The sequence below is a fragment of the Carassius auratus genome, chromosome 31 (assembly GCF_003368295.1).
Source record: "Carassius auratus strain Wakin chromosome 31, ASM336829v1, whole genome shotgun sequence".
In the NCBI taxonomy this organism is placed as follows: domain Eukaryota; kingdom Metazoa; phylum Chordata; class Actinopteri; order Cypriniformes; family Cyprinidae; genus Carassius; species Carassius auratus.
Genome location: NC_039273.1, coordinates 18,770,797 through 18,798,413, shown reverse-complemented (window position 1 = coordinate 18,798,413; position 27,617 = coordinate 18,770,797). Strand labels below are relative to the sequence as shown.

Here is a 27,617-nt window from a genome sequence, read left to right as displayed (position 1 = left end):
ATTCAGTGCATGTGATTTATCAACACCGAGTACATCTTAAAATGTACAGCTCATAAAAAATAAAAGATCTAGATGGACAAACATTAAATGCATAAACCAGTGTGAATAAAAAATAAACCTTAAAATAAATTTGGAGGTAGGTTGAAAAAGCCAAAATGGGAAGTTTTAAGTACAGCTTGAAGTGTGAAGTTTATTCGTGTACACAGATATGGCATATTCATGGTAGTACACATGAAATTCATGTATTTATTTGCCATTTTACGTAAATAGAAATCCTGTCTCCCCCTCTAGTGGACATTTAGTGTAAGACCTTCATTGCTCAGATAATGAAAGTCACTAGGATTTTTTGAGAAGGAAATTTGGTGAAACATTAAAATTTTAATCGTTGTCAATTACTCTCATAATAAATGATAATAATGTTCAAATATATGTCGGCTTTCTCAAGGCCAACAAAGAAGACTAAAAGAAAAACCATTCAATTTAGTATGGAATAAAACTAATATTACAAATTTATTTAATAAATGTAACTATATTAATTTTCCCAATTAATTATTAATGTCACACACACCTACCTAGTGCCTTTTGACTTAAAAGATGAGAGTGGTAAATGTTACAGACATATTATCATGGAACTGTTCAGTCTATTATTGATTTTTATTTCCACTTCACTTTTATGCAAGGAGACAGGTTCGCATTGTATTTACAGTGTATTAATATTCATAGAATACTATAACCTAGAAATAATTTAAAGGCGTGACTTGCAAGTCACAGCAGCACGAATTATGTGCGCAGCAACATCTGACTCAAATATTATGTTAATTAACAGTGAGCGGTGGTTTCAGACACTACTCTTATAAGACTCTTATTCTGAAAGAATATAAGATCGAGTTGAAGGCGGAGCGATTCGACCAATCAGATGAAAGGAGCGTTTCAGCTCCGCCCACAAGTGCGTATGAAATATTGAAGCCATAAACCGTTTTTTAAACCCCAAACGACAAAATGAGAAATCAAGTCAAAAACTCATTTTCCGTTTGTTAACCTAGATGGAATAACGAATAAACGAGCCATTTTTCCATTTCTCATTATTGAATTCATGTTCTCTCACTTGAATCCTCTTGAGTTTTTCGTTTTCTGATTTTTAATTGGAAACGGATTTGGAATGGACGGAAGATACCCTGATTACACGGTCCGTGTACGTTTTGATAGTTTGTTTTCCAATTTGAAATGAAATAAGCAGAAACGAGAAAACGGCCCCTTTATTCGTTTTTCGTTTTTTTGATAAAAACGAAAAACGAGATTTCGGCTTGATTTTTCGTTTTTTAGTTCAGAGACATAAAACGAATAAATGACTTCAAAATTCGTTTTCCACATGTGGGCGGTGCTAAGACGCCCCCTTCCGCCGATTGGTCAAGCAAATCTGAGCATGTGACGTCATCAGTTGTCGCTCAGGTCTGTTCAACAAAATAATAGTCCTCTAACGTTACTATGGCTACCGATTCTTAAACTGTGCAGGGCAGGTCCTGTTGGGCTTTCTTCTGTGCAACTTTACGCGTTTTACAGAAATCTTTACATCAGAAATATTAAATATTAGTCTGCCACCAGCCCGTTTTAATTAGCGGTGCGGAGTTAAATCTGTGTGTTGAAGCTGCGCTAGACAGCGCCGAGCGGGAGAGGATCAATGACCAGTGTTCGGTCAGCAGTCAGAACTTGGGTACCGATGATGATGAAATACATTTTTACTGAAAATGACCCGCGAGTATGATTGACAGGACGATATATATATATATATATATATATATATATATATATATATATATATATATATATATATATATATATATATATATATATATATATATATATTAATATAAGCGACTTTGTCTTTGTTTTTAATAAAATAATTGTGAACCACAAACCGAGCCTTCGTTTTAAAGGGCGATTTCCAAATATATTTTATTTATTTGTTATAATATAGGGTATTTTATGTCACCCGTCTTATTAGTTTGATTATAGTAGGCTATACGCGATTTTTTTATTATTATTATTGTACTATTGTACTGTTGTTTTTTAATTAACAATATATCATAACAACTGAAAAAGATCAAAATCTACAGAAGAGATTAACAAATAACATTGGTGTTGTCATAAGTTAACTAATCAATGGGAAATTTTCCTCACCGGCACAACCCTATTTTTAATGTTGGCTACATGTTACAGATTTAATGTTGAGCACATAATGTTAAAGGCTTCTTAAATACCATCACATTCAGTTGAAGAGTCAAGAAGGATGTGTTAATTTATTCAATCTTTCATTAGTTGGTGACCCGGTGTGATTATTATAAATAAAAAAACACGTAATAGGCTATGTATGCCAATAGACAAAACACATCTGCTTTTCCTCTAGATCACTTTACAGTGTGATGGAAATAAACTTTTCTTAAAGCTTGTTGTATATCACCACAACTTTATTGGCACCCTTCTTTATGTGTTGTATAATGAAATAGACAATTGTCCTGCAAAATGATGAGGTTTGGTAAAAAAAAAATAATAATAATTGCGAGCAAATGTCGAATTGTGTTTTGCAATTTAAATCAACAAGGTAAGAGGCTTCAGGCTGTCTGATGAACTCTGTATGAACAAACACCCAGCTTTGCAGTATAGGTGGCACAGAAACAGCATCTGACCTGGCTTTAGATGTACTTTACACACTGTCTTTTGCAGCTCAAAGGAGGCACTGTGAATTTACATTGCAATTTCATTCTAAGAGGCTATTAAATGTGAAGTGACAACATGAAACACTACTTTTAATATATATATAAAAAACACCAGCAGTTGGTAGCAAGTCACCCTGATAATGATTAAATACCAATTTACTAATTTAGGCTCACAATAAGCAGATTACATAATTATACCATGAAAAAATTCAAATAAATATTTATATGTGTGTGTGTGTGTGTGTGTGTGTGTGTGTGTGTGTGTGTGTGTGTGTGTGTGTGTGTGTGTGTGTGTGTGTGTGTGTGTGTGTAAAAGCAGGAAGTCCAGTCCTGGCTGTATAATCAAACAATAAAACGAGAAACAATGAATGCCATCAAGAACATTTTTTATTCCACAGGAACTTGATCCAGTTCACTTGTTAAAGGATACTCCACTTTAAAATAAATTCTGTCATCATATACTTGCTCTTATGTTTTTTTCAATCCTTTATGAATTTCTTTCTTAAGCATGAATTCAAAAAAGATCAATTAGTATTTTCAAAGCATTTTGGAACTCTTCTTGTTGGAAATTGACAACACGTTCATTTACATTTACATTTAGCTGACGCTTTTATTCAAAGCGACTTACAATTGCTATATATATCAGAGGTTGCACGCCTCTGGAGCAACTAGGGGTAAAGTGTCTTGCTCAGGGACACATTTGTGTCTCACAGTGGATTCAAACCCGGGTCTCTCACACCAAAGGCATGTGTCTTATCTACTGCGCCAACACCACCCCCTCATCGTTCAAAAAGAGATGCAATATCAGGACACTGCATAGAGAACTGCCTCTCCACAGCAACCTGGTCCTCTGTTGACTGAAATGGATTCTGCCCAAAAGTTGAAACTCGTGTCAATGAAGATCTTGCTTCACGGTCATACCAGTCTGCAGCCTCCACTGCATTTGGCAAAAGATCCACAGACACTCTCTTTTGGCATCCTCCATGAGCCAAAACATTAGGAACCCCCTTTTCTAATAATAATAATAATATTAATTAGACAAAAGAACATGTATCTTATCAACATAATTTCAGTAATTTGATAAGGAAAGGGACTTTTAACAGATGATAGAAGGTAATTTACAAAATCGGAGGCATTCTTGACTCTGACACAGTCATGGCCTGTGGCATTTGCATTGGCAGTCGATTGATTCAATTACATATGCCTGTACTCTGTAAGATTTACTGTGATAATTAACAGGGCCTATCATGAAATAATATTTGCCAAAAGTGTTAGATTTTCCTGAATGCGCTGTAGAATAATTTACATCCAAAGATTTTCAACATTACAATTTTTAGAGGAAACGTTCTTGAACTAAAAATAGCAAAAGGGAGACAGACACATTAACTGTCATAAATGGTTAATGAAAAGGGTCAACTCCAGATACTGTACATCTAATTGGGTGTCAACTCTGTCAATTTTTTCTGTCATAAAATTTTGTGGTTACCATTGTGCTGAAGAGTATTGCTGTTAATTGCGATTTTCACTTTGATTGAACTCATGAGCAGGTGCACGTGCCGAATGTGTCCATCCTGAGCAAGCATTAATGGAAATTGTATGTTAAGTCAATGTAACTCAATTAGGTTATACCGGCTTTCCCCTGTTTTATGTTTCAATGAACTGATTGAAGTAGGTCACAACGACGACATTAGAATTTCTATGTAGAATCAGGTAGAAATACCTCCTTAAAGCAACCAGATTTAAGATCCACTGCTCTAGAGGTCCAAGATTGTATGTAATAAACTAACTTCCTTAACTGTATGTAGCTGTTGTGCTAGTCTAATTGCTTTCCTTTTTTTTCCTTTTAAATAAACAGAATCACACAATTTAAAGAATATGTCCTGAAGTAAAAAACAGAGTGAATTATCCAGTGAAAGGGGCACTGATGCAATTAGTGAACCAGGAGGAACTGGACATGGAAGATGACCTGAAACGTTATTGCGTGTCTGCGCTATCTTGTCAGGTTACTACAGTTTGTCTTGACCGTGTGGTGCAGTCCTGGAATGCTCACCGGATTCCAGGTAAAACAAAGTTTAAATGTGAATTATGTAATAGGCATGTACAAGTATCAAAATTTCATATCACAGTAATTACTTAAGGTTCAAGTTTTTTAATAGTATTGCAATAAAGAACAGGTTTTAAAAAATTGTCTTTGGTAATGACAAGTTTAAATTTTTGTGATGTATATTAAAATATCATGCAAGTATAAGTTTCAGATGTAAGAAACAAAATTAATCTAAATAAGCTTAATACTAATTTAAATAACTCTAATGCAAACATTAAATGAAAACAACACTTTGTAAAAAAGATAAAATTGTGGTTGCTTGCCCATTTATGATCAATCAGATCAGCCACAAGCCAATACATTTCAGCAAAGAATTTATTATCAAAGCAAGGGAATATTCTAAAATGCTTACAGTTTTTTTTTCAACTGCTTACACAAAATTATTACTTGTCACACAATTTCTAAAAACCAATTTCTAAAGACACTCAGACACCAGAACCACACACTAAATCTGCAAAACCATACACAAATGTTTGGCCTTTTACTCAGTTTTCATTTCGTTAAACACTTTTTGCAAAACACGACACACAATTTTCTATACAACACACAAAAATCTGACAGGAAGTTTCTTTATTTCCTTTTATAAACACAACCAATCAAAATGCCACACTAATTCATCCGTGCCTCACACTAACTCCTCACATGTGCAGACACTTGTTGCTTTACTTAACAACAACCAATCATAACTTTAGTAGTGGCCTATAAATAGGCCAAAGGTCAAGTAATAGGTTTTGGACAATAGATGCAAACAATGCAGACAGAGTAAGAGGAGTTGGAGGGAGAGCCAGAGGATGAGTTCGACTAAGAGGAGTTGGAAGGGGAGCAAGGGAAGGAAGAGGACGAGTCAGAAATGGAGGACAAGGAACAAGAAGAGTGGTCTCGAATGAGATTAGGCCTACAGTAGTCGATCATGTGATAAACCATGGTTTAACAATGAGAGAGGCTGGACTGAGAGTAGAAAGAAATTCATAAAGGATTGAAAAAAACATAAGAGCAAGTATATGATGACAGAATTTATTTTAAAGTGGAGTATCCTTTAACAAGTGAACTGGATCAAGTTCCTGTGGAAAAAAAAATGTTCTTGATGGCATTCATTGTTTCTCGTTTTATTGTTTGATTATACAGCCAGGACTGGACTTCCTGCTTTTACACACACACACACACACACACACACACACACACACACACACACACACACACACACACACACACATATATATATATATATATATATATATTTATATTATTATAATAATAATAATATTATAATATTTTTTATAGATGCTGTTTCTGTGCCACCTATACTGCAAAGCTGGGTGTTTGTTCATACAGAGTTCATCAGACAGCCTGAAGCCTCTTACGTTGTTTATTTAAATTTCAAAACACAATTTGACATATGATCGCAATGATTTTTTTATTTTTATTTTACCAAAACTCATCATTTTGCAGGATAATTGTCTATTACAGTATACAACACATATAGAAGGGTGCCAATAAAGCTGTGGTGACATACAACACGCTTTAAGAAAAGTTTATTTCCATCACACTGTAAAGCAGATGTGTTTTGCCTATTTAGCCTTATGACAACACCAATGTTATTTGTTAATATCTTCTGCAGATTTTGATCTTTTTAAGTTGTTATGATATATTGTTAATTAAAAAACAACAGTAAAATAGTACAATAATAAAAAGAAAATCGCGTAAAGCCTACTATAATCAAACTAATAAGACGGGTGACATAAAATACCCATATTATAACAAATAAATAAAATATATTTGCAAATCGCCCTTTAAAACGAAGGCTCGGTTTGTGGTTCAAAATTATTTTATTAAAAACAAAGACAAAGTCACTTATATGAATATATATATATTTTTTTTTTTTTTTTTTTTTTTACAGACGTTATATTGCGCTTCTAATTGTCTCCGCTATCGTCCTGTCAATCATACTCGCGGGTCATTTTCAGTAAAAATGTATTTCATCATCATCGGTACCCAAGTTCTGACTGCTGACCGAACACTGGTCATTGATCCTCTCCCGCTCGGCGCTGTCTAGCGCAGCTTCAACACACAGATTTAACTCCGCACCGCTAATTAAAACGGGCTGGTGGCAGACTAATATTTAATATTTCTGATGTAAAGATTTCTGTAAAACGCGTAAAGTTGCACAGAAGAAAGCCCAACAGGACCTGCCCTGCACAGTTTACAGTTTTTCTCAGTCGCTTTGGTACATTTCTCTAATCATTCTTGAGATTTGCAAAACAGTAAGTGCATTTCTCAAAACAACTCGTACAAATATCAAAACACAATGGATGACCTGCAAAAGCCAGTCTCTTGCTCAAAATCCTTAGTTCATCTCTCAAAAATAAATATCTGTGTCAATGAACATGTCAGTGCCATCAGAATGACAAGTCCTTGTGTCATAGTTTACGGATAAGACAGTCAAATTGCTTAGTCATGTTGTCAATTTAACAGTGGAGGGATGTTCTGATGTAAACTACTGTATTGAACAGTATGCCATATGCTTACGTATGCCATATATCCATTTCAAAACTACACATTTACACATTACTGTTTGTGGGATGTTGATTGAAAGAGACTGGATAGAATTCCCAGTTACACTTTTACTAGTGGTCTGACCAAAAAAATAAAAAAAATAAAAAATACTTTTACAATGCCATTGTGATATAGAAAAGGAAATATGGGAACAAAGATGAAAATAATTCCATTTTCAGAATTTGTAACTCTTGTGTTGTCCTTTGTCTATACAGTATAAGCTTTCCTACTGAAGATTCATGAGATGAACCTTTGAGCTATTTCAGAGAAATGGTTTATCATTGGTTTATCATCTACATTCTCTTCATTAGTCAAGATTCACTTGCACAATTCATGCCAAATTGACAAAACATCTAATAATAGTGTGTAAAAATTCAAATAAAAAGTGTGCTTGGCAGTTTATGACAACTAGATTAACCATTTTGCATTTAATGACTTATACTATGAACTAAAGACTAGATGTTTTGGGGGGTAAGACTATTGCACAGAAAACTGTATAATACATTTTGAGCAACATGACATTAGCAACTGATAATGTAGGAAACCGCAGATAAATGTGCGTAATCAATTGCATGAATGTACAATAGCAATCGCAACTTGTTCAAAAGAATGAGAAACTGGTTTTATGATGTGTATTAATGACTAGATGATGTGGAGGTTGTACAAGTAGTTTTGAAAATTTCATTTCTGTTTTGAAAAATGCACCAAAGTGACTGAGAAAAACTGTAAGAATCGGTAGCCATAGTAACGTTAGAGGACTATTATTTTGTTGAACAGACCTGAGCGACAACTGATGACGTAACATGCTCAGATTTGCTTGACCAATCGGCGGAAGGGGGCGTCTTAGCACCGCCCACATGTGGAAAACGAATTTTGAAGTCATTTATTCGTTTTATGTCTCTGAACTAAAAAACAAAAAATCAAGCCGAAATCTCGTTTTTCGTTTTTTTTCAAAAAAACGAAAAACGAATAAAGGGGCCGTTTTCTCGTTTCTGCTTATTTCATTTCAAATTGGAAAACAAACTATCAAAACGTACACGGACCTTACACACGCTTTGTTATCCGTTTTTTTTTTTAAATATATATTAGCACAAATTTGAAAATCGGAAAACGAAGCTTTATTCGTTTTTTTTTTTTCATGTATTGCGGAAGTTAATTTTCTTGTGGTTTTTGTTTTTCGGACAGCCGCGTGGTGGCGATGACAACTAACGTGACAGAAAACTAGACTGTTTGGAAAAATACTGAGACAAAGAGGCGGAGCAGTGTTTTTCTCTTCACTGCGGCCAGTCAGTGTCTGATGGGGCAGATTCAGCAGCAGCGGACGTGATACCGGACTTGGTTTAATCGGAATCACTGCTGGGTTTTGATTCAGAGAGATCATCTCAGTCATGGATATTTCAGAACCCACAAATTCGAACAACTAAACCTACAGTTTTTTATTCTGCTACGAATTATCTGTTTTCATTTCCTCATATTTTGTTTCAGTAAGTACATTTACAAAGTAACGTTACGTTGACAAAAAAAAAAAAAACAAGCCGTTTCAAGCACTTCTACAAATCGGTATGAAATTAGATATTGTTTGAAAAATGTAAAAATGTAACGTTATATTATTTTCAACCGGCAGATCACCGCTAAACTCGCTAATTCTGTTTGCTAACTGTTAGCTAACAGTTAGCACGTTAGCCGTCTCTAATAATTCTCGTTAACGAATGCATGCGCCTTATTTTAATTACGATATATTAAATTATAGAGGTGTTAAATACATTTTTAAAGAAATAAATCAAAGTAGTTTTGTGTTTGAGTTTAAAGTGAGGGACGTTAAGATACGGTATTGGGTGTGCTATCCGGCTAATTTCATTAACTACAGAGCTGAGACGATATTCATAACATAAAAGTTTTAAATGTGGAGAAACAAGCAGTCTATTCTGAGAGACAATTTATGACTGGTATGATGTAATGATAAATTGTTTCTCGGTTTAGACAACGCAGGTTGAGTTATGATTATTGTATGTCGCTGTCATTTTGTTTTACACAGATCACACCCAAAACATGCCAGTATATAGAGTTTCGTCCAGTTTAATGTCAGTGTAATTCAAATGAATGGGCTTTATTTATTGATCGATTTTATTAAGTGAGAGCAGCATTTATTGTACTAGAGCATTGTGTTTTTATGGTATATGATATTATTGACACTAACGTTAATATAGCTGTTTTAGTTCATCATTGGGTAGTGTGTTTTTTCTGCTTCATGAAATACCAGTCGTACTCTTCCCTTGTTATCTGTAAAAGACGATGTAACGTTACCTTGATTCAGGGAAGTATTTCTTGCATTCCCAATAAGATATCCACATAGTACATGCCATAGAAATAACAAATCACAAGTCTGTTTGTGTTAGCTTTGGGAAGGTAGGTTTGCAGTTATAACATTTAACTTGTTTTTTTACTGGGACGGACAAGATTTTCTTATTCTGACATCTGTGTGTATTATCAGGCAACAAAATCAACATAAAATTGCCTTAACAGGACATTTCTGAAATTTGTTTCCTTCCAACACGCCACTAAGACAATTTTCTCATTACATATTAAATAATAATATTCTAGCATTCTTTGCTCAAATGTAAGTATTAGCTTATAGAAATTGATGTGTTTCCATATACTGTGCTTGTTTACATGTGTTATATAATATTACTGATTCTGGGAAATCAGGGCAAATCTGCAGGGTTTATTACATAAGATGGAATGTTTGATTTGCTTTTTCTGGCTTTTTTTCTTTTTAGGTTGCCAGCGCCATTGTAGGCTCCACCATGGTGCAGAAGTATCAGTCCCCAGTGAGGGTGTACAAACATCCTTTTGAACTGGTCATGGCAGTAAGTGTGAACCGCAGACTCAATAGCACTTTATTATTGTGGCCACACAATAATAATACAATAGCCGCTTTTCCACTGTTGAGCCGGGGCTAATAGCCTTCCAACTTCGGGCCAGAAGCTCTGCTGTGCTTCACTAAAACCCGTCCTTCACACGCCTCTCAGGAACAACGTTGTGCAACAAAATTTCACCAACAAAGAGAAGTTATCAGAGAACTAATAAGAAATAAGTCACTGAAACTAGTGCGATCACAAAACGAACATGATAAAAACGGCCATTTGTTTGCATGCTTTGTTAAATATTAAAATCCAAAAGCATCAATGTTTTAACATAATAAGTGATACATTCATCATAATTAATTAATTTATCAGGATTTAAATTTTTTACACAGAAATAAAGAGTTAACGTAGCCTGTTATTCAGTTGAGTCTGTTTCTGTTTGTAGTCAAAGCTATATACAAAACATATAGAAATAATTATCCCCAGATCCCAAACAAAAAACTTTTTTTTTTGACATGGGTTACACGGAGCTAAAAGTTAGAGACGAGACTTATGACAGAAAAAATATGTTACTAAATAAATACACAAGGCACAATCAAGCACCGGAAGTGACAGTGGACAGTGCCAGCTTCCATTATACTTTGAAATAACAGCCTTTCATGCTGTTGGTTAATACCCCACTTTCATAGTTTTCCACATTAAATAACCAGTTAACAGTGTTGTTATCTTAACTTTAGTAGCAAAACATGTCAGAGCAGCTTAGTGGAGTGTTTCTTCGCCTGCTTAATTGCTCTGATGGCAGCAATGAGCTTGTTGATAATAATTTGTTGTCTGAAAAACAGAAAGTGCAGAGAGCTAAGTTTTTTTTTTTTGCTTTATTAGACAACTCTTTCTTATCAAAAGTTGAATAAATTAATCTGCAAAAATCTAAATATAATAGATTTTTCAATTAGGCTGTTGCTATGTTCCAAAAATCTATGGAGGCAGCAAAGGTCCTTTCTCACCAAATTCAAATATTTAGTGTTAAGTATTTGAATAGAAACAATGGATTCTTATGTAGTTACTCACATTAAATAAGAACATTTACTTGGCAACATTTTTTTTTCTGCAATGAATGTTTCATTTTTTACCAGCATATAAAATTTGAGCTACACATGTCCATCTCTGCTGCTGATTTGGTGAAATCCGTATTTATTTTTTTTAAAGGTTATTACTGAAATAAGTTACTCTTGTTTCTCCTGTTCTTCTTTTATCCAGAATGGCAGCTCTCTATATTGTATGGACATGAGTTTGCATATCCTATAGCTTATTCATTTTGCTTTTGGTGTGTAAATGTAGGTAATTAAACTGTTGACTCCAAGAAGGCGATCTCAGAATACACTAGATTAATTTTATATATATACTGCGTGTATATATATATATATATATATATATATATATATATATATATATATATATATATATATATATATATATATATATATATATATATATATATTTTTTTTTTTTTAATTATTTTATTATAAAAATCCAAGATACCATGTTTATTTTTAAATAATTTTATTTTCAGTATGGATAAAAACAGTTCTGGTTTTAATCACAGTATTGCTACTAGGTCCTGATACCATTTGATATTTCCAACATTCCAGCTCCGGTTTGGTTCTGCTCTCCAATAATATGGGTTTAATTCACATAATTATTCTGAAGACCTTGAGATGACACCCAAATGCAGCTGTATGCTTTCTGTTCATGCGCACATTACTGCTGTCTAAAATAGCTGTGGGTGCTCGAGGGATTTGTGAATTAGGCGATCTTGCTCATGGACATGTCTGTGGTGTGATAAATAGGCCACTAAACACAGGGAGCAGCTCCAAAGAAAGAACAGAGACCTATTCCCTTCCAATAATCACAATAAGCTTTGTTACTTCTGATAGGAAACATCAATTTTCTGCTTTCGTATTCGTATTTTATCACCAAATTCATACAATAAATAGTGTTTTGGAACTCTTTAATCTGGTGTGATACAGATCACTGTATCTGCCTGTGTGGCAGCGTGGAGCGAATTGTATGTCCGATCACCTCTTTTACTTTAATATAATTACAGAGAGTGTACGGAAAGAAGGATACATCTTACATCTAACTTTTAGATGTAAGATAAAATGAAAAACCTTGTGTGCAATTTTTTTTACAGCATTCTGTACATCTATACAGCATTTTTATTAGGGATGGGCATTTTGGGAAATTTCTCATTTCGATCATCGATAGGTTTCAAAAACAATTAATCGATTAATCGGGGGTGGGGCTTATGCGGCGGTGGGGCATGGCCATAATGTATATAATGAAAAAAAAATCTGAAGATTGTTATGAAAATGAAAAAATACAAATAAAAATACAAATCTGACATGAAAATCTGTTTATGAAAACATGAACACATGATTAGGACAGGTTAGATTATGATTATGATGAAGCAATGTTATTAATAAAGGAGTAAGAAATATCTGCATGAGGTGATTATACCAATAAACGGAAGCAAATTCTATGACACATCCTATGATAAATCAGATAACTGAGATACATATCAGACGTAACATTAAAACTTGTATAAGCACAATAGAATGCTAAGTTATGCGTTGGAGAGAGAGAGAGAGAGAGAGAGAGAGAGAGAGAGAGCGCAAGCTCTGATGCGTTTTAATGACAGCGCGCTGAAAGATGGGCAAGGACAGATTTTACTATAGATTCCTATAAAGTTCTCATTATAAATGTATGGCAGATTTGTGCTATATTTTTATCTACGTTATTAAGTGTAATAGTTGTAATTAAGTTTTATTTTCCATAAACCACCTGCGCGTTTTCGAAGACATATGAATTGCATTATGCCCACAAATATGACGGAAAAAAAGCTTGGCTGAATTATTATAACATCAATAATAAAATAATAACAATAATAATAGAAAAATAAAACATTTAAGAGCAATATCATTATCGGGCATTGCTTAAATGAGCATGAAACGAATCGCTGATATGCAGCGATTTCAGCATAAATGTTCATGTTAATTAATCAGGCACTAGTCAGACACTTTTACGGACACTTTTACGAACACGAAAGTACAATAAATTCACACTATTGTTTTTTTTTTTTATGTATTCTAATATTTTGTATTCAATTTGCACATTCTGATCAACCAAAATATTATTTAACAGCATGGAAATCACTGATTATTGCTAAATAATTGAATACGATTTAAAATAGGCTATAGATAAAAACTATGACAAACAAATAATTTTGATTTCGTCATCTGTACGAATATGTTTAATGTAATTAGACTACAAATATATCAGTGCATTTTTATTTTATAAAGACCATTTCATTATTTGATTTAAAAATTAACACACAAAGATACTTTTTCTTTTTTAGCTACTTTATTCAACTGCATTTTTTTTTTTACAAAATATTGTCTTCCAGTATAACTTTAGCAACATATTTTGATCCAGCGGTGAAACGTAGTTTTTAAAAGATAAGAAAAAAGTTCACCAAGTTTAACCAAACAACTATTATAAGGTATAAAACAGAGACCAATAGCCTAGATATTTTAACTATGGCTAAAACTCAAAACTAAAATAATAATATTATTTAAAAAAAATGGATATTATATTTACCACGACCGGTGAAACATTCAAATGTCTATTAAAAAACATAAGGCGGTCTACGTGCTCAGATGAGAGCCGAGTGCTCAGCCTGTTCACATTTAGTGGAATAAATTCGCTCTGCTGGAACAGATGTTGCAGGAACAGCCAGTTACCACTGGACAAGTAAACCTTCTCTGTCCCTGAAACTAATGTGCAGCAAATCTTTCACCACCATTTCAGCGAACAGCTTTGTCGTCTTCTCGGTTCTGCCTGCGTTGCATTTAGGTCTTACGGCAGGTGATTCAATGCTCGTCTGAGTTGCCGCTCTGTTATCGCCAGATATTTTATGTACACATTTTAGATGATAGCGCATTGTATTTGTTGTAGATTTGTGTGACAGCTTGACGCTACACAGCTTACTTTAATTGTATAGTTCTTCTCAAAGGGAAGCCAGCCATACGTGACTTTGAGGCCATGATTATCTGTCTTCTTACGTCTTTTGAGGCATCAAGTGGGAACCCAACAAATCAGAGATCAGAGCGCCGCCCAACGTGCTGCCATAACCAATCAAAAAAAAAAAAAAATTTCGTTGCACATCCCTAATTTTTATTAGTGTGAATATTTCATATATATGAATATTATATAATTTATATAAAGGTGCATCTCAAATTAGAATGTTTTGGAAAAGTTCATTTATTTAGGTAATTCAACGGGTAAATTGGTGCAGTGACTTTGGTTTTTCAAAAAAACACAATGGACCAACACCAGCAGAAGACATTGCACCACAAATCATCACAGACTGTGGAAGCTTATTACTCGACTTCAAGCAGCTTGGGATATGAGCTTCTCCTCCCCTTTAGACTCTTGGATCTTGGTTTCCAAATAAAATGTAAAACTTGATCTCATCTGAAAAGAGGACTTTGGACCACTGGGCAACAGTCCAGGGGTCTCATTTATAAAACTCTCCGTAGATTTCATCCTAAAAGTGTACGTAGGCACAAAAGCCAGAACCTACACAAAAATATCTTTATAAATCCGTCAGGGGAAGATTGTGTGTACGTGCATCTCCACCTTGTTTCCTCCACGCAATAACCATATATGGAGCTTGCAACACCTTGTTTTACTATGCATAACCTCATCTGCATTTCATTTCCATGCATATTCATATTGACATGCACGTGACACCATGTTTAACACGAGATAAAATTATAAAATATTACTTAATTCCCATCATATTTCTGATATTATCAATCTAATCTGATTAATTTGATCATTCACTTTTATTTTAAATCCGTGAGTGCAGTGCACCTGCATCGCGTTAGCACTCGTTAGCTTGTCATTAGCGTTTCCATTCATGTCTATCGCTGTTTTCTTTTCTCCTATGCTCTCTCTCGCTACTCTCTCTGGTTTTTCACAAGTTCATCAAACAACTGTGGTAATAATATTTCATCAAGCACGGTGTGAGTAATGGCTTCTCCTGCTATTCCGGCAACAGAGCCCCGCAGCAAGGCAACTTGGTGACAGTGAGGCGGCATAGTCGCGGGTCAAAACACCGCTCTTCTGTTCCAATCAAAACGTTAAACAGGTTTTCCCCAATCAGTGATGCACCCACTGAGAAACCTGATGAAAGTGCTGTAATTATTGGCCATTCTATTGTATGGAACGTGAATATAGAGAAACCAGCCACCATAGTCAAATGTTTACCGGGAGCCAGAGCGCCTGACATCTAGGTAAATTTAAAAGTGCTGGCTTATGCTAAACATAATTACAGTAAGATTGTTGTTCATGCCGGCGCTAATGATGTTTGACTTCGCCAGTCAGAGATCACTAAACATAACATGAAAGAGGTGTGTGAACTTGCAAGTAAGATGTCAGACACCGTAATATGCTCTGGTCCCCTCCCTGCTTACCGTGGTGATGAGATGCATAGCAGACTGTCATCACTCAATGGCTGGATGTCTAAGTGGTGCCCGCAGAATAACATAGGCTTTATAGACAACTGGACAAGCCTTTGAGGCAGACCTGACCTGTTGAAAAGAGACCTCCACACCTCCTGGGGTGGTTCTGCTCTTCTCTCTAGAAATATGGCACATAGTCTTAGAGTTTATACTTGACTAATGGGGGCCCGGGTCAGGAAGCAGACAGACTGGCTGAACTCTCTGTCCGCTGGCCACCTCACGCAATAGAAATCAGTTAATTCTTGGCACATAGAGACTATTTTACATAGATATCACACTATAGAGACTGTGTCTGTTCCCCAACTAGAAAATACAAAAAACTTGTTCAACGAATAAAAAGCATTTATAATGTTAATATTTTTTGCACAAACACTTGAATATGAATATTAATTCACATTTTGCATATGCATTACAACATAAATTATTAGGGGCCACACACCGAAGGTGTGTAGGCACCTATTGTTAGAGCCCGACCGATATGGATTTTTGGGGGCCGATGCCGATATTAACTCGAAAAGAGCCGATTTATAAGCCGATATTTTGATTTTGAAAATAAACTGGATATTAGACCCATTTTCTATAAGCTGCACTTACATAACATTCAATGGCAAAATATCTGCCTGTTCTATGTATGTGGGCTGTATAAACCATTTTCCAGAAGGGATTTATGTAAAAAAAAGCCTTAGATTACGGTCTCAATCACTAAACAATTGCACATCAAAAGTATATATTTTTTAACGATCAAAAAACAGTCTGATTTTAAACATTTAACACTTTTACTTTCTTCCAGTTGAAGCTGATTTTAACAGTCTGTGTGTGTACTGTAAATAAATTATAATACTAAAGTTAAAGTTAAAGTATTTGCAGAAGTAGTCCCACACTTTTGCTGCTACATCATTCACCTTTTTCAGCCATCTGTAGGGCAGAAAGAGAGACATAGAAAGAATAAGCATGTGTATTAATAATATCACCATGTATCATTACTCATGTCATCATTAGAATTATAATAATAATAAACAGGGATCTCCTACATAGGCAAAAATGAGAAATATATATATATTTTTTTTTATTTGTCAAGCAATAGGTATTAACCTCCTTATATTTAACAATATTATTTCAACATTTTCCTGTTATGTCTGTAAAGCTGCTTTGAAACAATATGTAAGAAAAAAAAAGAAAAGAAAAAAGCGCTTGTTCAGCTCACATTTATTTACATGTCCCCTCTGATTTAATCATTTCTGACGCACCTACTGTAGTTACTGTAACTACACTATATTTGCTCTCACAGACACATTCACAACGGACCCGTATATCTTCTCCTCTTCTCTTTGTGCAGTCTGAATCAAAATGGTTAACGTTAGTGCCATGAACACACCGCTGTCAATTTTGAGAAGAACCACCTTCAAACAAGTTAATAGCAAGCATTTAAGGGGCCTGCTAAAAAGGAAGCTATATTAGCGTTAGAGTAACGTAACCAGCCTGAATTCACCAAATTGTTCCCTGGGCCTGAGGGTAGCCTCTTCTTCCTTGCTTCTCTCTTAATTCTCATCAGCAGGACTAGCGCTATCGCTCGCTTCTTACAACGGGACAGATACATGTTGCTGACCTGCTGACCGAAAAGAGGAACAACAGACTATGAAAGAGCTCCCGCTAAAAGTTTTTAAAACTCCGCCTACGCCATAGCGCAGAGCAGGGCAAATCGCGTTGTATCTGAAGGGCAACGCTAAACCCAGCGGCCAAGCGCTGTGCATACCGCGTCCTGTGTGAAAGGCCCATTACGCGGTCATTATGTGGGAAAAACACACCGCAATAGAATAAGCACTAAACGCTAACTTTATAGTTCGACCTCTTATTAACGTTCGCGCTCTTCCACTGATAAACATGGTATTAGCTTTGTGGCTAATCTAATATAGCAATGCATTAGCGGCTGTAAGTGATGTTACAGAATATTTAGAAGTGATAATGATAGGACCGTTAACTAGAACTACCACACCGTTTTTATATACAGTGTATGAACTAAATCTACAATCATTTCACATGACGAACGACAGACTCACCTGGGTGGCTTGGCTGATCGCTTTCTTCTTTGTGGATTTCTGGCGCTGTTGCAACTCTGGAGCTGCAGACCGCCCTCTGGTGGGCAAACTATGCAACACTCATAACATGAGTGAAGAATATGAGACCGTTTCTCATGTTTCATCTGCCGTTATAAACGCCGATTCCGATTTAAATGCAATTAGCTCATATCGGCCGATAATATCGGCCGGCCGATATATCGGTCGGGCTCTACCTATTGTATCCGTTAGGATTATTCTTATTATTATTCTACCTTTTTCTTCTGCCGCAAGTCTATGGCAGCCCATAGAACCGATTGCGGGAAAGTTGTATAACACTAGAACTACCAAGGCAGTCATTTTGACCGTTTTAAAGATTTGCTATGTAATAACTTTGTTGAAATAAAACCCATATAACTACAGTTCCATGACTTTTCTTAATGTAAATTTTATTTTAACATTGTTATTTTATTAAAATTACAAAACACAAAAGAGTTCTGAGTATTTCTACCTTGAATGGCCATAGCGGTCAATTTGACCGCACATATTACAGGCATTGTATCTCCTCAGCGCTTTTTCCCGCCGTTAAAGATGTGCGTAGCTGTTGCCTAGCAATCTTTCTCTGGCAGTTTTGTATGCTTTTGCTAAGCTAAAACTTAGCTTTACCGTCAAAATGGCAACAAGAAAGAAAATGACTGTCACTGAGGTTTTATCCTTGCTTGAGAACATTGATGATGCAGAGTCTGATGGAGGAGCAGAGAGCGATGTCTCTTGACAGTTCGTCTGACACTGATTCTGAGAGTGATTCAGAGATAATTCTGGTTCGTAAAAAAGGAGAGTGGACACTTCAAATTCGACAACTGTCATTTCATCTGCTACTTTGGGTATGTTATCGATACTATCCTGGCTGTTATCAATAATTACCCACTTCAATATTATAATGAGATATTCTGCTTCATTTTATATTTGTTGACATTTTTACTTTCAAAAACAACATTTTAACTGTGGTGAAAAACTTTGATCTACAGCTTGCCGGATGTAAATTGCGGAAAGCAAATTGCGGCATGCACTTTTGTGGGAGGTCTAGTAGCTCTTACACAATAATATCACGAACATATTATATTATGTATGATTAAATTACCCCACATTTTTCATAAAACATGACCATAGAAGCTTTGAAGTAAATATAACATGACAAAAATGACATTCACAGCTGTCTGGTATGAACAGTCAAAATGACCGCTATTGGCAGTTCTAGTAGTTATAGAATTCCGGTAGTGCTAGTGATAATTTGGCACACTGATAGAGGACAGTCCCAACATTAACTATAGCAAATTTGAAGTCTCTAACTCCAACTCTCTAGCGCCACCACTTGTCCAAAATTTCAATATTTCTATGCTAATAACTTTTGAACCGTAAGCCAAAAAAAAATTGAAATTCTTTTTTACTCTGAATCCTTGGCTCATGACAAGTCGAATTAACCCCAAAATTCAAAATCGCAAGGTTTAGTTTTTTTCGCTATTTCGCTATTCACCTAATGGTCAGGATATATGAAAAATGCATATTTTGGCTTATAACTTCTGAATGGTTTTGACAAAAATCACACAACTGGTATCTTTAGATTCAGTGAGTCATGTCGAGGCGCATGATATCCAATTTTCCCGTGTCAGCCATTTTAGGCGTCGGCCATTTTCAATTATGTTTTAAAATGCTGTATTTTTTTAATGCAGCATCGTATCTCTACAAAAATAATTACAAAAATATTGGGCTCCATATCCTGAACGTACTCAAAAAGTTTGGTGGCAGCGCCACCTTGTGGTCAAGAGTTATAATGAAATATCACAAAAATGCTAATAACTTATGAATAAATTAGATTATTGAAATGAAAATGATCTCCCTATATTCTGAGGGTAATACCGAGAGCATCGATACCAATTATGTGAAAATTGGCCATACTTCCTGTCCGCCATTTTGATTTATGTTGAAAACCTACTTTATCTAACTCGTCATCAACCGTTAGTCCGATTTTCACCAAAATTGAATCAGATGATCTTTAGACTCTGCTGACAAATTGTTTTGGATTTTGTGTCTATAGATAAAACCGTTTTCGTATACCACCATGACGAATTTGAGGTAACATGCCAAAATGACACTTCAGGCTGTATCTCTGCAAAATGCTTTAGCATATTGACACTAAACTTTTTGTGTGTTATTGTCATCACACACAGAACACACCAAAATGATTTAATTACAGCGCCACCTGTTGGTCAAAAGTGATAGGCCATTTAATCTTATTACTAGTGGTTGTATTTATGATTTTTCAGCCATTTCAATTACAAGTATCCTAAAATTGCTGTCATTGCTCACTGTTGCATTTAGTGTGGTCCTTCATGCCATGCTTAGCTCCTAAATTTGCCGCTGGAGTGCTTGGCCCCGTAATTGCTGCTTTCAATGTCAGCCACATTAAAAAAGTTAACAGCTTAAGTCATTTGTGGATTAATGCGTATTGGAGACGCAAACCGTTTAAAACGATTCAGTTCGATTTGGTGAACTGGTTCAAAAAGATCCGGTTACATCAAATGATTCGTTCGCGAACCGGATATCACAAACTGCTTTATTTTGAACTCTCTCTTACAACAGACATGGAAGAGAAGACAATGCTGAATAAAGTAGTAGTTTTTGCTATTTTTGGACCAAAATGTATTTTCGATGCTTCAAACTGACTGCTTTGATGATGTTTTTCTTACCTTTCTGGACATGGACAGTATACCGTTCACACAGCTTCAATGGAGGGACTTAGAGCTCTCTGACTAAATCTAAAATATCTTAACCCTTAGGGGACTAAGCCCTTTTTGGTCCGTTTTCTCTATTTTTACATTTCGGCTTATAAACCATATGTAATGAGGATGGACCACCATGTATTTGGTATCAATGGATTCAGAAGACCCTAAGCTACCATAAGCATTATGCAATATGTCTATAAAGGAAGTATGAGTGAAAAATTGTACAATAAACTAGAGAATTTCAAAGACGAAAATGAGATTTTTGTCATTTATTACTGAAAATCCTACCTCACACAACAATAGTTAAAAGTTTTTGACCCAAAAATATATTTTTCAAACTCTTTGCTTGACAGAAATGGGTTAATGTTCAATCAAATGTGTAAAGATCAATTAAATAATTAACTTTATTTACAAACAGTCCTAGGCGTTTTTTTTATTTTTGGGACTAAGCCCTTTTTGGTCTGTTTTCTCTATTTTTATGTTTGGGCTTATAAATCATATGTAAAGGAGATGAAACACCCTGTGTTTGGTATCTATGGATTCAGAAGACCCTAAGCTACCATAAGCATGCATGCAATATGTTTATATAAAGGAAGTATGAGTGAAAAATTTTACAATAAACTAGAGCATTTCAAAAACGAAAATTAGATTTTTGTCATTTATTACTGAAAAACACACAATATAGAACAGTTTTTGAACAAAGAAAATATATTTTTTCAAACTCTTTGCTAGACAGAAATGTGTTATTGTTTAATCAAATGTGTAAAGAACAATTAAATAATTAACTTTTTTTAAAAACAGTCCTAGGCATGCCAGTGAGCATAGAAAGGCCTCTCCTGGCCTTTCCAGTAACTGTTCCAGAGCTTGTTCTGCCGTAAATCTTTTACTGCTTGCCATTTTGATAAAACAATTGTGTAATAATGCTGTATCTCTCTCGAATTGATCTCTTTGTGCTCGCTAACACACTTTCTGCTATCTCCACGTGATGCTGATTCTCCGATCGCTCGAATTTAGCTCTTTGTGCTCGCTAATACTCCGATCGCTCTCTGTAACACTCCGACCGCGTTCTGCTTTCTCCACCCTGATGCTGATTCTCTGAACGCTTATTGATTACATGTCTTTTACTTTAGTCCAGCCAGCTTTTACAAGGCTACAGCAGAGCTACAGAGTCCTCTGAATCGCTAGAAGACATAACCTTCCTCTGATTGGGTTAGAAAAAGACTCCTCCCAGCGGCAATTTTTCCATTGGCTGTTGCGTGTTGAATCTGCCTAGCACAATCTTTTTCATTGGCCTGTTTACGCAGTGGTATTGCGCAATAAGGGAAGTGTTTAATATACAAACTGGAGACCGCTGTTTTCAGCGGAATCTGAGGAAGACGGCAAAAAAACCCGCATCTCTCTAGCATTAATAGTTTTTGAGATAACTACACATTTGTAAAAGTATGCCATTTTGGGCGGTACCGCCTAATCCGTCCCCAGAGGGTTAAACTGTTTCCAAAGATAAACGGAGGTCTTACGGGTTTGGAATAACATGAGGGTAAGTTAATGACATCATTTTGCTATTTGGGTAAACTATCCCTTTAAGAGTCTGAGCGTCATGGTTTTCACTCGCTCCAAGAGCCTCCATCACGAGTACAATTCATGCCAACAGCCAATAATATAACTGAATATTCAGCAAGAATTCATGTTAAACATATTTAGCTATGGCTTGATCAGGTTATAATGACTGCAAGAGTTGAGCGGGGTGTTAAAGGCTAAGGAGTTTCTTTTACTGATTATTTTCTGGTTAAAGCATGATTTAAACCGATAAAGCACATTCATGCGCAATCGCTTTAGCAATAATGCATTCAAACAAATGTAATCTTACAGTGCTACTACATTATCAGTAGGCTATCTGATTTTGAAATCTTGAAGAAATTCATTGATCTGTTTAGATAAAATAACTGACAAAAATTTACTGTTATTTTCCTCACAAATAAGATTTGCACAGCAGAAAGCAGCAATTAAAGATTTCATGCTTACATTGTTATTAGTTTGGTATGTGATAGGGAAAAAAGTTTACACACAATAGCCTAAGCCACTTTGAAACTCTTCTGTTAATATTTTTTTTTTTAATTATTGTAATTTTTTTTATAGGCTACGTTTTGAACATAACATTTCAAACATACTTAAATACTTTATCCACGGAGTGAAGGCGGAGCAGTGTTTCTGGTATCAGTGCGCACGGAGGGGAAGTTGTTGCTTCTCACAGACTCTGCTCCCGAGTGAGAGAGATGTTTCACCTGATGAAATAAAGACAACTGCAGCAGCACAAGCACAGCATATCCGCCTAAAGCAACCTGCAGAAATGCTCTTTGCTCGGCATAGCCAAGCTTTACTTTTGTAGGTCACATGGCAGTAAATAATAAGATGATATGACCATGCAGTCAATACAGATATTTAATAAAAACCATTAAAAACTTGCAGGGCTGTAACATAACCCATTAAAAAACGCACACCAGGTCTACACCGGACACAAGTGGCGTGATCCGACAAAAGACAACAGAACACAGTGAACTGATGCTCGTTCTGTTTATGACGAAATGTTCTGACACGGCGTTCAGATGATTTGACACTGTAGTATGATGTCATCAAGTTTAGAGACACTGAAGTGCCTTGAAATTTTTTTTACCACCCTTAAATATTTTTTTATTTGATATATAAAAAATACATGAAATGAGTCCTGGAGCAATCTAGAAAAGTAATGGGTTGAAAGCCACATGTCTCACGATTTTCTATTTCTAATCTGAATAAGATATAATGAAAAATGAGACTCCTGCAAATATTTTTTTGAGACCCCCCACCCCCCAAATATACAAAAATATATTTCCCAATAGTATTGAAGGCTTCTACAAACTATTTAGTCAGTAAGCATACCATTGCATAGTTTTTTTTTTTTCAATTATAAAACACTAGACAGAAACTTACACATCGTATAAGTGATTTATTTGAACACTAGAAAAATACAATAAGAATATTTGGAATAAGAAAAATAAGAATAAGAAAAATAAAAAAAAGTTTTAACTTTGTTTGCCAATTACAGAAAATCATGAGAATGCTAGAAATGCAGTATTTACAATGAATTATGACGCAAATAAGTGCTGATGTGCTGATGGCCACTTATACAGATGGTAATAACACAAAGTAAATAATCCACTCTCTCTATTCATATAGACGCGTTCACTTTGATAGCCGTTATCATACAGTAATAGCAAGCTGATTTGGGCTGACTTGCACTCAAACAGATGGTAAGCATGCAGATACATTCACATTCAAAATAAAACACACTCACATATATAAAAACTGTTGAAAAATAAAACAAACAGAAAAAGGCGATAAGTTGTACTGGTATGTACAGCGTTTGTTCATGTTTTGATGTGTACTGCTTACACAAATTTAGCAAATACAGTCTTTATAAGCTTTCCATTGAAAAACAGCGATCTGTCGTCGATGCTTGAGGCTTAGATCTTTATAATGATACATAGTTTGTCAAGATTAAATTTGTCCCGTTTCATTTAATCAATTCATAAATACGGACACGTGCAAGTTGAATGGCGTTCAGGACGAGGGCGTCTTTGTGCTGGCTAACAAGTTAAAATCACTGAAGTTGTCAATTAATAAAGTTATTTTTTATATGGTATGCATTTTGTTTATTATATTAAGAGAATTTTTTAATTGTTTAATTGTGAGGATTAATTGTTTAATTGTGAGTTTTATAAATCCATCGATTCTTTTGAGTTTCAAAGATTTAGCTAAATCGTGCAGGTTTAATTTATTCATTTCTTGTTTTAGGCTAATTAGGCATAAATAATGTGAAATAAATTATACTGTGCTTCACGTTTAAACATGCAACAATTTCTTAATCAGTTTAAAGGACAAGTAATGAATAAAAAAGTGCATGTTGTTTTATTAAAGGAATTTTAAAATATGAATTAAAATATAGGCATAATATATGAAAATATTGACATTTTGCATATTAATCCACGTAGCCTACCCCCCCTAAAATAGGCTACCACTTTTAATGCTCCGATGCAAAGTGAAACCACAGTTTCTTTTGAATGATATAACACATAATTTGTATAATATAAATAATACTGCACACCTTTTAAATGTGTCAAATCTAAAATATGGTTTAATACTATGTAACTAAGAGAAAATGTAAGCACAGGCTCAGGCACAGGCTTGACATTTATCCTGCTTGAATTCGTTCTATGAAATGCACATAACTTCATAAGTACCAAACTTTCATCTGTGAATATGACATTAAATATATTAAATAATTTAAATATTTGAACTATATTGTTTTTCTTTCATTTTCCATGACTGAAGCCATCAAATGTAACACATCAGCGAGGCAAAATTGACATCTGTTTGCGAAAATGTGCTTTGATGCGCTTGTTTGATAACTTGTAGTTAAAGTGCATCTTAGCGGTCAAAAGCTGCAAATGCACTTTTCAGACGCTGCGGCTTGGTACGTATGGCTGTAAAAGGGGCGTTTTGGATGTCTACCTACTGTAATTGCATCGCTGTATAAAAATAGTCTTGGCATGTGATTTTCTTTTTCTTCAAGCCTAGGGGGCACTATATATGACCTGGCGGCCGGTGTACATATTTATAACTGTCAGCACAATTGTTCATTCACTTACGATGTTAGATATCATAATGTTTGGTCGCATGGAGATACACTTTCCAAATCCCATTCTGTATAATGCACTTTATTCTCTCGGTCTGAATGGCGGGGCTCTATATTATTAGTTGGAATGTACGCAGGCTGAATTCTCCTATTAAAGCTGCAGAAGGTAACTTTTGTAAATATATATTTTTTACATATTTGTTAAACCTGTCATTATATCCTGACAGTAGAATATGAGACAGATAATCTGTGAAAAAAATCAAGCTCCTCTGGCTCCTCCCAGTGGTCCTATTGCCATTTGCAGTTACTGACCGCTCCCGGTAAGAAATCAACCAATCAGAGCTGCGGTCCGTAACTTTGTTTGTGTTCAAAATGTAGAAAAATGTATATAATAAGCGAGTACACCATGAATCCATTTTCCAAACCGTGTTTTTAGCTTGTCCTGAATCACTAGGGTGCACCTATAATAAGTGTTTATATTCAGACTATTTTAGATTGCTTCGGGAGCACCGCGGCGGAGTAACCAAGTACCTTTTGTGATTCTTCATAGACATAAACCGAGAGAAGTAGTTCCGGCTACGATGTTCTTCCGTAAGATGCAAGCAGTTCTGTTTATTAACTGCTAGAGCATCAAAAGTTCCCTACTGCAGCTTTAAGTGCACAAGATGCTTGGAATTTTTACACTTTAAATCTGTATTCATTAGGGATGGGCATGATTAATCGACGATCGATAATTGATCGTTAAGATTTTTCTCGATCATGTTAATTTGTTATCGATTAATCTAAAGCATTTTTTTTAATCTAATGCAGGTTGCGTTGCGTAGTGCGAGTCTTGAAGCAATTAAATGAATTTCACTGTGTGACAGCAATTAAATATTTTACCACCAGGGTGCAATATTTGACACCCTACTCGGTTATCTGTGATCTTCCGTTTTGATTTCAAAGAATAATCATGAAGATGTAACGGCGAAGTGTGGCGTGGGACCATTTTGATTTAAAAAGCGAACTAGTTAACTGCAAACATTGCGATGGGGTGTTTAAGTACAACTGGGCCACGACTCAAATGATGTACCTGTGCATCCCGGCAACGTCAGTTCCCTCAGAGTGGGTGTTTTCGGCGGCTGGACTGACGGTCACCCTGGTTGCGGTCGCGTCTGACACCAGATCATGTTAACATGCGGTATTTCTCAGCAAAAATTCGTAGACTCGTGCAGAAGTTGTATGCTAGTTATTAAAGTTAGTTATTTTTCATGAGGCTTTAAGTAGCATAATTTGTTACGTTAGCGTAATTGTTAGGAAGGCTAATATCTGGCCTTTTTTTCTGGCTTGGATAGTTTTGAGTTACATTTTAACAAAATCTGTCAGATCTAAGTATTATAATGTTTTTTTTATGTTATTGTTTAACATGATTCTTTTATCATTATTATTATTTTGGAACAAATGAGGTCTCTGTTTAAGAACGCCTGCTAGCAGCTGCAGGTTCCGCTGCTTTAGAGCACTGCATATGCACGCGCATATATGTTCGGTTTGCCTGAACGTAGTTTAACTGTCTACCACAAGTTGATCTTGTAATAAAGGTCTCACCGAGGAAAAACACGCTGTATTTTTGTATTCATTGCATTTTTTTATTATAAAAAATAAATAATTATATTATAAAAAATATTAATGATTAATCGATAGTCGATCGTTAATTCTCCCGACGATCGACTAAGAAAATTTAATCGAATGCCCATCCCTAGTATTCATAGCATTAATTCAAGAGCCGTGTTTAAAATCTGTAGATGTCCATAGTTTTTAGAACAGATAATTCAAGTTGGTAAGCGCACTCAAACAAAGGGAGTCCTAATTTTATTATGTAGGAAATTACAGATATTAATAGACTATACAGAGAATCTGATTAATGGAAGATGTGTGTGCGCTTTTGTTAAAAGTAATAATACTAAGATGGTTTTAGCTTCTGGCTATGCCCCAGAAATATTTAATACATCATTTTGTATGTCACTTGAAAAAAAAGTTTTAAGCAAATTTCCTTATTATAGGTGACTTCAATTCTTATCTAGACCCAGTGATGGATCGATCATCTGAAGGACAATCCTCTCCCTCAATTTCATTGCTTGCATTTAAAACATATCCAATTTAAAGTTATTTGATTTATGGTGTTTTAGAAACAACAAATTGAAAGATTTCTCTCTCTCTCTCTATATATATATATATATATATATATATACCATCATAGCTTTAATTGATTGCATCTCTTATCGACTATTAATCGATCATTGATTAATCGT

General features: G+C 35.1%; 1 protein-coding gene across 2 annotated transcripts in view; it reads left to right on the top strand.

The window, feature by feature from the left end:
- Positions 1–8,539: 8,539 nt before the first annotated feature.
- si:dkey-237i9.1 (SEC14-like protein 1) overlaps positions 8,540–27,617 on the top strand; it is a 109,584-nt gene continuing 90,506 nt past the window's right edge. Inside the window, exons 1-2 of one of the 2 annotated variants that reach the window (XM_026213988.1) lie at positions 8,540–8,855; positions 10,149–10,238. In XM_026213988.1, coding sequence (XP_026069773.1) covers positions 10,176–10,238 — 63 coding nt within the window. In that variant the 5' untranslated portion in view covers positions 8,540–8,855; positions 10,149–10,175. Of the gene's footprint in view, positions 8,856–8,912; positions 8,932–10,148; positions 10,239–27,617 lie in introns of those variants that run through there. The other variant, XM_026213989.1, reaches the window with a different exon arrangement.